General features: G+C 44.1%; 1 protein-coding gene across 3 annotated transcripts in view; it reads right to left on the bottom strand.

The window, feature by feature from the left end:
• LOC144690403 (putative pleckstrin homology domain-containing family N member 1) overlaps positions 1–16,396 on the bottom strand; it is a 46,948-nt gene that overhangs the window by 5,988 nt on the left and 24,564 nt on the right. For all 3 annotated transcript variants that reach the window (XM_078557876.1, XM_078557878.1, XM_078557877.1), the window contains 4 exons: positions 16,034–16,097; positions 11,865–11,998; positions 9,897–10,043; positions 1,256–1,342 (listed from right to left, as the gene is read on the bottom strand). In XM_078557876.1, coding sequence (XP_078414002.1) covers positions 1,256–1,342; positions 9,897–10,043; positions 11,865–11,998; positions 16,034–16,097 — 432 coding nt within the window. The remainder of the gene's footprint in view (positions 1–1,255; positions 1,343–9,896; positions 10,044–11,864; positions 11,999–16,033; positions 16,098–16,396) is intronic.

Below are 16,396 nucleotides of genomic sequence, written 5' to 3'. Positions count from 1 at the left end.
AAGGAATAGGCAACAGCTTTCATTAAAACAAAGCTGTATCTAAAAAATATCCCCCCAAAATAAATCTTCAACACGGTAGGATCTGGAGACGAGCACTTGGCATGAATTGCATTTTAAAAAATGTTATTAGTTTTACCATGGCAACATTACTCTCCCATTTCATCCAATTTTCTCTCCTGCTAGACACTTTCTGTCCTGAATGTGCCGACTTTTGCTAGAGTATCACCCACTATGACGTTAGGAAGGGAGCTCCAGGATTTTGACCCAGCGACATGAAGAAACAGCGATGTATTTCCAAGTCAGGATGGTAAGTGACTTGGAGGGGAACTTGCAGGTGGTGATGTTCCCATGCATCTGCTGACCTTGTCTTTCTAAGCTACAGAAGTCATGGGTTTGGAAGGTGTTGTCGAAGGAGCCTTGGTGAGTTGCTGCAGTGCATCTTGCATGTAGTACACACTGTTGCTACTGTGCGTTGGTGGTGAAAGGAGTGAATGTTTAAGGTGGTGGATGGAGAGCCAATCAAGCGGACTGCTTTGATCACTCCACAACGAAGATGGACACAGTGAACCATCCACCAAGTTTGTTTGAGTTTTCTGAATTATTTTGAGAACGAGTACAAATGTAATTTTCATCAGCAGGGCTCTTACTGTGATAAGGACACTGGAGGGTGGCAAGCCAATCTTTCAGGGCAGCCAGTTCTGGACAAACATTAGCCAGGAAAGGTTATCACTGTGAACTAGATAAAAAGCCAGATTTCACAGAACAATCTGCTTAAAGGAAAGTAAAGAAAGACATTGCATTTATATAGCGCTTTTCATGAGTGTCAAAGGGATAAAAATGTAGATGAAGGTTTTGCGACCAGCAGGGTGAGGTAGGAATTTTACGGAGGTGGAAGTGTGTGGTGTTTGTTATCAATGGGGTATGGGGTTTGAAGTCCAGCTCTGGGTAGAACAGGACATCAAGATTTCATGTCACCTGGTTCAGCCTGATCCTGTGGCCAGAGATGGGATTGAGCCAGTGGTAACTCCATGGATTGTCTCACTCTTAGAGATAAAGGAATCTCTGAGCTCTTTGAACATGGTATTGGAAGTGTTAATGACAGGGAATCTTGGTAAGTGATTTGAGGAGGTGTTTGTCATGCTGAATAGAGCTACGGATTGTCCTTGCCTTGTAGGATGAACCTGAAATATTTCCTCGATCATGCACTTTCACCTCATGAGTTTAAAGTGGGAGCTGACATAAATGAAACACTTACTTCATACTGAACAATGGTTTTCTGTTCATCGGTGGAAAGTATAATAAGATCGTCAGGAAATAAAACCATGATCCTTTCTTCAAATATCTGTAAAGTTATTTTAAAAAAGTTAAAAGAGAACATTGAGACTGAGAAACGGTGCTAATATTAACGAGAAACAGGGTTGACATTTATATAGTTAACAGTCAGCTATATTGTTGGAATGCTACAAGTGGCGGGATGCGAAGATGTGTCAAAGAGACGCCAGGTAATTATCCACAGGGTTGCATGACACAGCCATGGGCAGCTGTTTTATCACGGTGTTATTTGAGCTGAGGAGCAGAGAGCTGACTGCCTTTTTCAGAATAGAAGCCCTCTATAGGACTTCTGCATCTTTTTGCCCTGCTTTTTCCACACTAAAGTTTAACCAATGTACACAAAATGTAGAACATTCAAAATCACACAACCACTTAAATCCAAAGTCAGAATAGAATAAAACTTGGGGCAAGGAATCCTGCAGCAAGTAACTAATCTCCTGATTCCTTAAAGCCTGCCCACCATCTACAAGGCACAATCAGGAGTGTGATGGAATACTCTCCACTTGCCTGGATGAGTGCAGGTCCAAAAACATCAAGAAGCTCAACACCATCCTGGACAAAGCAGCCCGCTTGATTAGCACCCCTTCCACAAACATTCTCTCCCTCCACCACTGACACACAGTGGCAGCAGCGTGTACCATCTACAAGATGCACTGCAGGAACTCACCAAGACTCCTTAGGCAGCACCTTCCAAACCCACGACCGCTATCATCTAGAAGGACAAGGGCAGTAGATACATGGGAACACCACCACCTGGAAGTTCCCCTCCAAGCCATTCGCCATCCTGACTTGAAAATATATCGCCATTCCTTCACTCTCACTGGGTCAAAATCCTGGAACTCCCTCCCTAACAGCACTGTGGGTGTACCTACACCACAGGGATTGCAGCAGTTCAAGAAGGCAGCTCACCAACACATTCTCAAGGGAAGTTAGGCATGGGCAATAAATGTTGGCCTAGCCAGCAAAGCCCACATCCTGTAAATGAATAAAATAAAGGGCCCAAATGGAAGACTCACTATGAAAACTAAAAAAAAACCCACTTTAAATAGCACTGCTCATACCCATCGGACAAATCAAAGCACTTAACAGCCAAAGAAATACTTTTGAAGTGTAATCGCTGTTGTAATTCAGGAAGCACAGCAATCAATTTGCACACAGCCAGTTCCCACAAACATCAACACTATCATGACCAGATAATTTGTTTTTGTGACATTGATTGAGGGATAAATATTGATCAGAACACCAGGGAGAGCTCCCCAAGTCTTCTTCAAAATAGTGCAATGGGATCTTTCACATTGATCTGAGAAGGCAGACAAGGCCTTGCTTTTAACATCTCATCTAAAAGACAGTACTCAGTACTGCACTGGAGGATCAGCCTTAATTTCTGTGCTCATGTCAAAGAGTGGGACTTGAACCCACAAACGTCTAACTTAGAGGTGAGATTGCTGCCAACTGAGCCACAGCTAACACACGTAAGAGAGAAAGCTCCCCCAGTAGTTCATAGCTTAGTGGATAAATGAGCTATAAAGAACAGGAAGATCCTAAGTTTATGTTGCTTCAGGGAGAAAGGAGAACGTCAGCTCAGAGTTCAACCCCTGATCACTCCATAATGACTCCTGCTGGAAGGTGCATGATGTTAATATGAGGTAAAAACTGGAACACAATTGGCTGTCATTTCTCGACAGTCAACTCACAATTATCAAGGACACAAGAAATTGTAATATTTTCCTTCTGGTAATAACCCTGGCATATTTTCTTAGGTGCTGGAAGTCAGGCTGTTGGGGTTGTAGATATGATAATTGGATTAAGGGCCAGAGGGACTGCAAGGGTCTGGAGCCAACAGTGGTTTTGATATGCTAATGAACCAAAAGGAACTTCAATCAGAGTTTTACATAAAGCAATAACAGGAATAGTTTTGAACTGAGTTGTTTTAGTTCAAAGGGGGTCCATGCAGATTTTAAAAAGGTGTAAGGAAATAAGGTATAGGGTAACTTTGTTTTTACAAGGCTAAGAGCTAAAGTAAAGAACAATTTAATCAATCCTGGGAAGAAAGCATTTCTGAAGAGATTGGCTGAGATAATAGAGAGATCAATGGGATCTGCCCGAAACTTGTTGGTCTTCCAGCGCAAAGAGTTGTCCCCGATCGAATGTTGCAGACTGGCACATTCCAAAGTCCAGGACTACGTGTTGAGGGACGCACTAAAGCTTGGGGCAGCTGCCGCAAAGGGGCAATGGGGAAAGGTCGCTGTCTAAGATCTTTCTGCCACAGTGCACCGAGGGACTGGGAACTGCTGAGAGCCCCTTGGGAGGTACAGCTCAAAATGAATGCCTGCATTGAATACTAATTGTATTATAATTGTATTGAAGCACCTCAGAGTGCAACATGATGTATGTTGATAACTCCAATACCATTGTCTGATTGTCTGCATTGACCATATTGAAATGATTGTAATATTCATTGATTGTATTGATGCACCTTGAGATACATGTGTAAAAGTTGAATCTGATTGTACTCTGTCAGTCAACGTTTCTTCCGTTGAGGCTGCGACAACTGGGGAGGTGCCAGTTCAGGAACTGGCCACTCCCTCCCAGGCGGGGCTATCACAGGCTCCGTGGGCCAGAGGACGCCCGCCAAGGTCATTGAGCCCAACAGGACAGCAGAGTCAGCAGGCAGTCTCTCAAGCCACTCCGAGCGATGGGGCGGCACCTAGACGTAGCACCCGAAAATGTAAGCATAAGGCACCTTAGGCACTCCACGGGTATGTCACTGGTGATTTTGTGTTGGCCTTAGAATAGGGACCCATATTTTCTTATCGCAAAAAAGTGCTGTGTGCTTTTCTTTTGGACACAATAAAGTCCACCTTTGTTACCATGGCTGAGGCTCTTTTGTTTGTGGTGCATTTTTCTTTTTCACATATTTATCATGAGTGTTTGAGTGGACATTGATGTTTCTGTACTAAGCCCTGATTTGCAGCTGAACAGGTGGAAGATGTGGCACCTAAGTGCCACGTGTGGAAGTGCCAGGCAATGCTGTTCCTGCTGATCCATGTGTGTGGAGCTAGCTGAAGGTTAAATTGTCCCAGGTGTCCCTGCCTCCTTGGTGTAAATGCAGATCGTCGTTCTGCCCCTCATCATCGCCCTGTGCTTCCTCATCCTCTGAGGCACTGCTGCATTCGTCATGTGCAGCCTCATCCAGGACACCAAGGTCTTCATCGTCAACTGCTTCCCTCTTTCCAGTGCAAGGTTGTGCAGGGCGCAGCAGACTACCACTATCAGAGAGATGTGATCTGGGGGTACTGGAGTGCACCCCGAGCGGTCCAGGCAACGGAAGCGCATCTTGAGAAGACCGATGGCTCTCTCCACCACAGCCCTTGTGGTGCCGTGGCTCCTATTGTACTGCTGCTCAGCTTCTGTTCTTGGATAGCAGAGAGGTGTCATGAGCCACCTTCTGAGGGGATAGCCCTTGTCACCCAGCAGCCAACCATCCAGCCGAGCCGGAGCACTGAAGAGCCCCGGCACCTGGGAGTGTCTGAGGATGTAGGTGTTGTGGGAGCTGCCTGGGTACCTTGCACAGACTTGTAGAATCCGCATCCTGTGATCACACACTATCTGCAATTTCATGGAGTGGAAGCCCTTCCTGTTGACGAAGGCACCGGGCTCATCCGCTGATGCCTTGATGGCCACATGTGTGCAGTCTATAGCACCCTGGACACAGGGGAAGCCAGCAATGGCCATGAAGCCTCTGGTTCGCTGTGCCTGACTTGCCTGGTCACAGCGGAAGTGGATGAAAGTGGATACCCGTCTGAACAGAGTGTCTGTAACCTGCTTGACACAAGTGTGGACAGCTGATTGGGAGACACCACAAAGATCACCCACTGAGCCCTGGAAGGAGCCAGAGGCATAGAAGCGGAGGGCAACTGTGAGCTTCGGAGCCGCTGGCATGGGATGTCCACCCATACAGTTAGGGGAGATCTTAGGGCCAATCATCTGACAGATATAGTTGACTGTCTCCCTTGAGAGTCGGAGCCTCCTTTGGCACTGCACCTCAATCATATTGAGGTAGCTGCTTCGCCGCCTGTATACCCTGGCAGCAGGACAGTGGCGTCTTCTGTGGCCCCTTGAGCCTTGGACAACCTGTTGGCCCTGCACCCCTTATGCTTGCGTCTTGCCTCCCAAATGTGGCTCCCCTGGAGGCTGATTGTCCTGTCTTGGCCTCCTCCTTATTTTATTCCTCCCTTCCTCCTCAGGGGAGCTGCCTCCAATGGCGAGGTCAGAACCCATAGCCCCAGGCTAAATGGAGGTCTCCGGAAAGCTGTAGGCTCGAGAAAGTTTACTGTCTGCAGACTGGTTTCAAAGTACACAAGAAGCTCTTGGAAATCGATGAGAACTGCTAACAATCATACAGGCAACTTTTAAACACTTTCAGCAATTAAAACTTCATGTAAAACATGAACAACCCCTCTGAGTCTACATATCCTGACATTGCATGAGTTTTCTTAAAAAATCTCCTACCTGCCTGCCCGTTGGGCCCGTGCGCCGACCCAAAGTTCGCACGGGCCCCTCAAAATCCTGGACAATTGGCAAGTTAAGGGCCTTAACAAGCCCTTCAATTAATGGCGGGCGAGCGTCCCGCTGCTGAGCGCGCCCGCCAACCGAAATATCGCGATGCTGCGTGCTGACATCGGCACGCTCGCGTGACATTTTAAGCACTGACGTGTGGGCTCCGCCACCCGCACGTCAGCCGGAAAATTCTGGCCTATGATAAAGGCAAGTTGTTGTTGTTGTTGACTTAATGCTAGTTCTGTGATGCACTTTATGCCTGCTGGAACTGAATATTTTGCACGACCCTTACAGCTTGCAAATACTGCAGACTTTCATCCTATCAGCCTTGACTGAATCTGAATCTTGGTCCCGGAAGAGAAAAGCAAATGTCTATCCATAGGTGCTAACTTGGGGGAACAGAAATAGCAGTGAATCCAAATCTCTTGCAGCCTGGGGAGCCTTCCCTCAGCATGGAAACCTTGACTAATCCATATTACTGATAACTGAGTCATGAAAGGTTTGAGTCTACCCAAAACAGTCATTGAATATTTTTGTCACTGGTATGATTCAGTGAAAGATCTTCAGATGGTAATGGAGCGGCCTGCACTTCCTTATTGGACACTTTTTGAAAGAAAAACGTACATTTATATAGTGCCTTTCACCACCTCAGGACGTCCCAGAGTGCTCTAGAGCCAACAAAATACTTTTGAGGTATAGTCACTCTTGTAACAGAGGAAACAGGACAGCCAAATTGTGCCACAGCAAATTCCACAAACAGCAACATGTTAATGATCAGATAATCTGTCTTAGTTATGTTAGTTGAGAGATAAATATTGGCCAGGAAACTGGAAGAATTCCCCTTCTCTTCCATATAATGCCACAGGATCTTTTACACACACCTGAGAGGTCTGGGTTTAAGGTCCCATCTAAAAGACAGCAGCTCCAACAGTGCAGCACTCCCGCAATACTGCACTGGAGCGTGAGCCTAGATTTTATGCTCAATTCTCTGCAATGGGGTTTGAACCAAATGTTCTCTAGCTCAGGTGCAAATGTGCTACCAGCTGAGCCAGAGCTGACAATTAGCAGCTGACAAGGCCCAAATCACACAAACTAAATACATCAGGAATTTTCATTGTTTTATATTGTATTTTTGATTTAAATGAAATACCCAGCAGAATACTTTCTTCAAATGCTATATTCTCCATTTTACAAGATGGTATCTATAGCAGCACTGAATCATTTTATCAATTTCTGTTGCCATTAATAATATTCGCAGGCACACAACAACTTCTACAGAGTTACACTAACTGAGCCCAAATATTCAAGGATTTCAATTAAAATAAATGAGAAAAAAAATTTGTATTTTTATCATGCTTCCTTACACTTCAGGCTGTCCCAAAATGATTCATAGTCATAGATACGTTGAAGTGCACTAACTGTTATATAAGCAAATGGAGCAGCCAATTGACACACTATGAGGTCACAGTAGCAGCAAATGAGATGAATGTGAATTTAGTCTGTTTTCGGTGCTCCTGATTGCAGAGAAATATTGGCCAGAACACAAAGGTCAGGGCCAGGATCTTCTTTTAATGCCTTGAGAGCTTTGACATCCATGTCGGTTTAACACCTATAAAAAAAACACCTCCCTCGGGCAGCATTTAATGGAGGGTGAAGTTTCTGGCCCCGCCACCCAAAAAGTCTGCAGGGGAACTCACCACCACTCCATACGGCAGCCCTGCAACTATTTAACATTCTGAGGAGCTTTAATTGGCCCCATCTAGAGAGGAAGTCCCACCTCCAAGAGTTGCCGGCCATCGACTGACCAGCAGCTCTCTGGTCGCAGCAGCGCCACTGGGAGTGGTGGCCACTGCTGGGCCTGCATCCAGCCCCAGCGGAGTAGAGCCAGGAGGCCGGATGCAAGTCTAGGGGGCTCTTGGCAGGGCCAGGACAGGAGGCCCCTGGGGAGATGGGGTCGGGTGGTGAGGGTGCCCCCAATTGCAAAAGGGGGCCACTGGAGGGGGCACACCCCCCCACCCCCCACCCCGCATTTCCGCCCTAAGCTTGAGCAGGCTATCCAACCGGGCTTCTCCCACATCCCCGACTTCCTCTCGCCACCCAAAAAATTGCAGTCTGGGAAGCCCACATCTCATGAAAGAGTTAAAAAAGGGGTGCTGTAAAATTCTGCTCCTCATTTCTGGACCAATGTCTAGATTATAAAATCAAATCCTAGAAAAGGCCTTGAAACCAACACCTTCAAAGTCAGAGACAAGAGTACAAGACAAGCTTATGCATAAGGAGGCCATGAAGCACTGTCTTGTCTCACTGAAGCTTGTTGCAATGCCTTTTTCCACAATCCCAATCTCCCAGAGTGAGGGACACATGTGGCTTTTATAGCTTTTCATGTCAAGTATGAACATTGCACTGCATTTTAAAGGTTGAAGACAATTTCTTGTATTTATATCATGTTATTAGGTTTTTACTCAGTGGCAAAATATGTTTGCTCCCCATTGCCACTAAGAGGAGATCTGATTCAAAATTGCTTGAGTTAGTTTATTTAACTGAATTTTGTTTATGTGTAAGCTTGACTCAATTAATATCGCTCTTACTTCTGGAGCATAAAGTTGGTCATTTTAAACTTACCCGTCCACCAGGAATCTGATATGATCAGATTGACCATCCATTTTACATCACGCCTGATTTGAACTCTCCACTGACGTTGATAGAGAGTAAAAATAGACTGTGCTCAATCATAAAAGCAACACCCCCGCCACTTCATCCCCTTCCCATGCAATCGTAGAAGGTGTAACACCTGCCCCTTTACCTCCTCCCTCCTCATTGTCCAAGACCCCAAACACTCCTTCTGGGTGAAGCAGTGATTTAGTCTTCGCTGCTCACACTGGGGAGACCAAACACAGGCTGGGTGACCACTTTGTGGAATACCTTCATTCAGTCTGCAAGCATAACTCCGACATTCCGGTCACTTGCCATTTCAATTCATCATCTTGCTCTCATGCCCACATTTTTGTCCTTGGTCTGCTGCAATGTTCCAATGAAGCCCAACGCAAGCTGGAGGGACAGCACCTCATCTTCCGATTAGGCACTTTACAGCCTTCTGGACTCAACACTGAATCCAACAACTTCAGATCGTAAGCTCTGTCCTCCATTTTAATTTTATTCCCCCAAGTTCCAATTTGTATTGTTCCCATGTTTTTGCTTTCAGACAGAGCTGACCTTTATTCTGCTCTTAACACCTACTCTAGACCAATGCTTTGGCTCCTTACTACTTTCATTACCACTCCCTTTGCCTTTTGTTCCATGACATCTTTGTCATTTAATCTCCCCCACTCACTAACCTAGCCCTGATGTTCCCTTTTGTTCCATCTGACTCTCTCCCATTTTTCAACAACATAAAACCCATCACATTTCTACGTCTCTTCAGTTCTGAAGAAGAGTCATATTGAACTCAAAACATTAGGTTTCTCTCCCCACAGATACTACCAGACCTGCTATGTTTTTCTAGCAACTTCCATTTTTACTTCAGATGCTCTGAAATAAAAGGCAGGGGGGTTGGTATAATTACTCCCAAAGTATCGTTATGCTTCTCAAGCTAAGTACATAATCTAGGGTGACAGTTCAGTGCAGTACTGAAACAGTGCTGCATTGCTGTAGATGCTCTCCTTTAGATATGATGCTTAGCAAACGCACCCGCTGTTGGTTCAGGTCGATGTAAAAGACCCTGTAAAGAAAATGCTCCCAGTGTCCTTGCTAACATTCCTCATGCAACCAATACCACCCAAAAACTTATTAACAATTCATTCATCTCATCTACTATATGTGGGATCCAAATGGCTGCCATGATTGCCTACATTTGCCTACAGAGTGCAACATTTCAAAAATCATTAGTAATTAGTGATGGAGTACTGTGGGATGTCCTGACGTCCTTTGTACTTCCTGTTCATTGAGATATTCTTGATGTACAGTCAAGGTACATTTGTGAACTTAAATAGGAGGATCTGACAGACCTGACTCTGTACAAGGTTGATTTTCACCATGGACAAGTAAATGATGTCTCCCAGATGTTGGATAGGGGTTCCTTCCCAGCCTTTAATGGGGTTCTGTAGCAGGTACTTCTCCAGCTCTTGCCTCTTCCATATCTCATCACAAGGAACCTTATAATCAGAACCAATAGACACACAAGATTAAATAAAATGCTGTCATGTTTCCCTGGTTTATTGTTTTGGATGCACTTAGAGTTCAAAACGAGAAAACAAGTTCCTTAATTTATTCCTGTAGAAGATTCAAGGAAGCAGGTCAAATTGCAAAGAGACCAGAAGAATTCGAGTTCCATTAAGTGCTCCCTTTCAAGTCACTATGAAGGTGATGAATAAATTAGCACATCTCCAGAAATATTACTCATACAACATGCATTAATCTATAACAGACCCATTTATCTTTATGTTCTCTGCATTACTTTTCTCCTAAAAAACACTTTCTAAGTGGGAGTTGCAAAGACTGATGCAACTTACATGTACAAATTGTACTCTTCAATGATAAGATATGGGTTTGTAATGGTGACCTCCCAAAACAGGGAGACTCTGATGTTAGTGACAGATACCTTATGTCTGGTGCATAGCTCCTCACACGCTTGCTTTCTTTTCTTTTCTCAATCCTCTCAAATCAAGTCATAAATTTAACTATCATTTTTTAAATTAGAATTTCCTTTAAATTTTAATGTCTTCCCCCATCTATTTCTGGTGAGTTTTTGAACGTCCTCTTCATCCCCAATTTTTCTCTCGCCTCCTTTCCTGAAGGTGCTGAAACTTGCTGAAGCACGCTTTGTTGGCCAACTAACTGCCGCCTTTTACCTTGCCTGAAGGACTGATCTTCATGAATCAGCATTGACACTGGATTCTAGCTGTCTACTCCAGCACAGGAACAGCAAAGCAGTGCCCAACCCCAATCGCTTGACATCTAGCAAAATCCAATGGATAGTGATCAGGAGCAGGAACCTTGGTAGATATCCTTCCTTGGTACCACAATCACTGAGGTCAATTGGAATATCCCTACGAATGTCCTGGCCAATACTAGTTTACTTAATGCAGACCAGTGATTGAACCCAGAACTCTCTGAAACTATCTTATTCAAATAGACATCAGGAAACAAATGGCCCAGATCTTTCGGTCTCCGGACGGTTGTACCCCAGATGTACCCCAGGAAATGCACTAGGGAAACCCCTTGGAAGACCCCACACACTGACTACACAGGAATTGCCCGTGAAGTTTCAACTTTCATTGGGCAATTACCCTGCTTCTGGAACCCTCTATAGTTCTGAGTTAAAGTTGGAGACTTCAGATGATTCCAACTTACTTAGCAGAATTGTAACCCAGGAAAAGTTAGAAGGATTAAAGCCAGTTCTAACTCCTGGGTAACTACACTAGTGCTATCCCCTCCCCGACTCCCCACTGGACCCCCTAAATATCACCCCCTCGATCATTCTACTACCCTTCTACCTCCTGAATAACCCTCACCCCCCCGACTACCCCGGCCCCCTGACTGCCCCCCAACCACCCAAATACCCCCGACCCCCCAGACTACCCTCCAAACCTGACTACCATCCCATCTCTCGACCCCTTCACCCACTTACCTGCCACTCTACCCCCTTACACACTTACCTTCTCTCCTAGCTTGTCAAAGTAGCTGGGTCATTTAAACTTACCAGAAAATGGCAGCTAGTGCTGTAAAAAAAGGGGCATAGCTTTATTTCTCCTGAAATTCCCAAACTACGAAGGAAGGCCTCCAGGAGCACATACACTCCACATTTCTCAGGAGGCCCGGTTCGCAAGTCCAGGTGAGAAATGTGGACCTCCAGTACAAGGTATACAAATATGCCATTCCTTGGAAGATTCGGCCCATTAATACCTAAAGGTTGACACCCTGTTGTGTGTTGATGATTGATCCCGTGAAGCCTAAATAAATAGCACATTGCTCACCAGTACAGACAACTTTTGCTGTTTATGTGGACGGTAGATAGAGGCCTTCTTCACTCTCCTTGGCAAATGGGCCATCCATATTCTAAACTCTTCCGTATCTGAACAAGTTATTATCCTAGAGTCAAACATCGACCCTGATGAGAAAAAAAACAGAGAAAGATGAGGACAATTCAAAGCCTATTCTATCATGGAGCTGCACATGTGTCTGTTTTATTATAGATTTTTCTGCCCTTAAAATACACAATGCAAAAGTCAGTGTATTCAGCCTCTATTTAGTGTTGGTTAATTTGCTTTAACCTCCATATAATGTCCCATATGCTTAAGGCGCAAACGTCGCCCTGAAGTGACACTAATAATGAGGAAAAATGGTTCTTGGTTCACATTGCATGGGAGTCCGCAATCCTGATTTAAAAAAAATGTATTCTTATTCTTTCATGAGATGTGGCTTTGCTGGCAGGACCAGTATTTGTTGCCCATCCCTAATGGCCCTTGAACTGAGTGGCTTGCTAGGCTATTTCAGAGGGCAGTTAAAAGTCAACCACATTGCTGTGGGTCAGGAGTTACATGTAGGCCAGACCGGGTAAGGATGACAGATTTCCTTTCCTAAAGGACATCAGTGAACTAGATGGGTTTTTTATGACAATCAATGGTAGTTTCATGGTCACCTTTACTGAGACTAGCCATCAATTAGACTAGCTTTCAATTCCAGATTTTATTAATTGAATTTAAATTCCACCAGCTGCCCTGTTAGGATTTGAACTCGTATCCCCACAGCATTAGCCTGGGCTTCTGGATTACTAGTCCAATGACATTACATGATGGTGTGTCTGTCTCTATCTTATCATTTATGCTCCTATTCCGTTAATGCTAGCGACTGCACCTTTTTCTATTCTCCTTATTGGATGTCCAGATTTGATAAATCCATTAACAAAATGGCTAAGATTCATTCTAGACATTCATATAGTAGGCTGTGGCTGACTGGAAGCTCAATGACAAACAGCTGGCTGTGCTAAGAAACTTGAGAGATTCAGTTGTGCATTTACGAAGCAATCGCACATGGGTGAGGGGAACATTCAATAAAAGACAATTAGGGATGGGCAATAAATGTTGGCCTTGCCAGCCCACATTCCATGAATGACTTTTAAAAAAGTACATGTCTTAAGTGCATCCAATTTCTTGGTGACAGATATATCTGTATTTCTTGTTAGGTATACAGAATCACAGAATTGTTACAGTGCAGGAGGCCATTCAGCTCATCGTGTCTGCACCAGCTCTCCAACTGAGCAATTCATCAGTGCCATTCTCCCCCCTTCTCCCCGTAACCCTGCATATTATTCCTTTTCAAATAAAGTCCAATTCCCTTTCAAATGCTTTGATTAAATCTGCATCCACCGCACTCTCAGGCAGTGCATTCCAGACCTTAACCACTTGCTGCGTGAAAATGATTTTTCTCATTTTGCTTTTGCTTCTCTTGCCAATTACTTTAAATCCGTGCCCTCTTGTTTTTGATCCTTTCATGAATGGAAACAATTTCTCCTTATCTACTCTGTCCAGACCCCTCATGGTTTTGAATGCCTCTATCAGATCTCCTCTCAGCCTCCTTTTCTCCAAGGAAAATAGGCCTAACTTCTCCAATCTATCTTCATAACTGAAGTTCCCTCATCCCTGGAACCATTCTCGTGAATCTTTTGCATTCACATCCTGCCTAAAGCGCGGTGCCCAGAACTGGATGCAATATTACTTGTACTTTGTAGCTACATTACAATACTGAAGTGTCAGCATGGCTCAGTGAGTAGCCCTCAAGCCTCTGAGAAAGATGTGGGTTCAAGGCCCCTGCAGGACTGCAGCATAAAAATCAGTGCAGTACTGAGGGACTGCTGCACTGTGGAGGTGCCGTCTTTCAGATGAGATGTTAGGCTGAGGGCCTGTCCGTCTTCTCAGGTGAATGTAAAGATCCTATGCTCTTTTTGAAGAAGAACAGGAGTGTTCTCACCAGTGTCTTCAACCAATATTTATCCCTCAATCAAAAACAAATTTTGTGGGAACTTGTAGAATGCAAATTGCCTGCTGTGTTTTGTATATTAGAACCGTGACTATACTTCAAAAGCATTTCATTGACTGAAAAGTGCTTTGGAATGTCCTGTGGTTATGAAAGATCTACTTAAATGTAGGCCTTTCCTTTCTTTTACTTGGTTTTGAAAAGTTTGTGCAGTAGCCCAATTGAATTGAGGCTCTGGTACTCATTTCAGCTATACCTTTACAGCTAGTCAACAGAGCAGATTTCAGTCAGTCTGATGTGGATGTGAATCCCAGATCCCAGAGTTGAACTGCAGCCGTTTATGAAAGATGTTTTGATGAATATATGGAAACCTGACGTGAATACTGAGAGTGGTGTCATTATTTTGAAGGCCAGAGCAAACGTGATTGTGACGACACCTTGTCTGTTATTGCTGCTTTCCAAGGGAAACCGCAGCTGCTTTGCAGTCATCACGTGAATACGCGGCCTCTCACAATTGAAAGGCCATCTTGGTGTCGGGTGACATTTGAAACTCTGAGTCAAAAGGTTGTGGGTTGAAACCTCACTTCATAGATTTGAAGACAAAGTCTCTTCACTGCAGTACTGAAGGAGTACTGCATTGTTGGAGGTGCCACCTTCAAACGGGATGTTTAACCAGTTCAGGTGGGTGCAAAGGCCACATCTTATATTGATTGTGTCTTGAGAGATCAGCTAACTGCAGTTAATGATGGCCACTCTACACTCAAGACTGACAACTACATAATCCGCTTTAGACAAAAAGGCTTCATTTCTGTTACATTTCTTGAGATTGTTCTGCACATTAGTGACCCCTGTCCCAGGCACTCTGAGCTGTTAGACTGTACAAAAAGAAAATTACATCTATATGGCATCTTCCAACACCTTCAAGCTATCGTGAAGAGCTTGGAAAACAATTCATTACTTTGGAAATACTTTTGTTGCTTGGGTAAATGTGGCAATTAATTTGTGCATAGTAAGGTCCACGAACAGCAATGAGACAAATGAGCATTTAATCGTTTTTTTTTGTTGTCCAGTGCCATGGACCTTACTATGCACAAATTAATTGCCACATTTACCCAAGCAACAAAAGTATTTCCAAAGTAATGAATTGTTTTCCAAGCTCTTCACGATAGCTTGAAGGTGTGGGAAGATGCCATATAAATGTAATTTTCTTTTTGTACAGTCTAACAGCTCAGAGTGCCTGGGACAGGGCTCACTGTAATGTACAGAGCTCACTGTAATGTACAGAACAATCTCAAGAAATGTAACAGAAAATGAAGCCTTTTTGTCTAAAGTGGATTATGTAGTTGTTAGTCTTGAGTATATAGTGGCCATCATTAACTGCAGTTAGCTGATCTCTCACGACACAATCAATATACATGATAGACTGATGGTCACCCGACTATTAGTATGCCTCTGTAACTTGTTCTGTTAGACAAAGGGTGGTTTAATAAGTTAATAGCAGCTGAGTGCAAAGGCCTTAGTGTCATCCAGTCCAACAAAATCTCTGTTAGCTGTCTGGATAAGTTTCAATGTCTAACAGCTCCCAGCGAGACTGCGGATTAACTCTCTCTGCAAACTTCCCTGATATTTGGAAGGCTTTGAATGTCTGATCATTTAAGTGGGGTTATAAGAGAGAAAAAAAGAAAGTCTTTCATTTACATAGTGCCTATCACAACCTCAGTACATCGCAAAACATTTTACAACATTATTGAGCGTAGCCGCTGTTGCAATATAGGAAATGCAGCGGCCAATGTACACATAGCAAGCTCCCGCAAGCAGCAATGTGATAATGAGCAGATCATTTATTTGTGAAAAAAGCAAAATACTGTGGATGCTGGAAATCTGATATAAAAGCAGAAAATGCTGGAGAAACTCAGCAGGCCTGACAACATCTGTGCAGAGAGAAACAGAGTTAACATTTTGAGTCCGTATGACGCTTCTTCTGAAACGTTAACTCTATTTCTCTCTCCACAGACGCTATCAGACCTGCTGAGTTTTCCCAGCATTTTCTGCTTTTATCCTATGTTTGTGATGTTGGTTGAATGAGTTGGGAATGAATGGGAGATTGGCCAGGACACTGGTGGTTATGTGCACTGTTCCCTTCAGGAGGATGTGTGCTGCTTGCTCTTACCAGTAATTTCAAAAGTGTTCTTCATTAGCGCTTTGACTGAAATTCCTGACAGCGGTAACAACCCCTGGAAAATAAAAAGGACGTTAATGAAATGTTAGCAATTCCTCAGCTCCATGCAGAGCTAGGCAGTGATGTGGTTTTGGTGTTTCAAGCCTCGCTCTTTTTCCCCTAAGTGTTTGGATGGATTATACTTTTGTTATTCACCCAATCATTCCACAGGAAACCTTTCTCCCCACTCTCCATTTTCCCTCTGATTGTTTTGTAGCAAAATCAGAAGCCCTGGGGGCAATCATCCCTGATTTGCACCAAGTGTGGTAGCGGGAGGGAAAAACGACGCATCACCCACCAGCCGCAATAGTGGCT

This window comes from Cetorhinus maximus, chromosome 15 (genome assembly GCF_964194155.1).
Source record: "Cetorhinus maximus chromosome 15, sCetMax3.hap1.1, whole genome shotgun sequence".
Lineage (NCBI taxonomy): Eukaryota > Metazoa > Chordata > Chondrichthyes > Lamniformes > Cetorhinidae > Cetorhinus > Cetorhinus maximus.
This window is presented reverse-complemented; position numbering and strand designations above follow the sequence as displayed.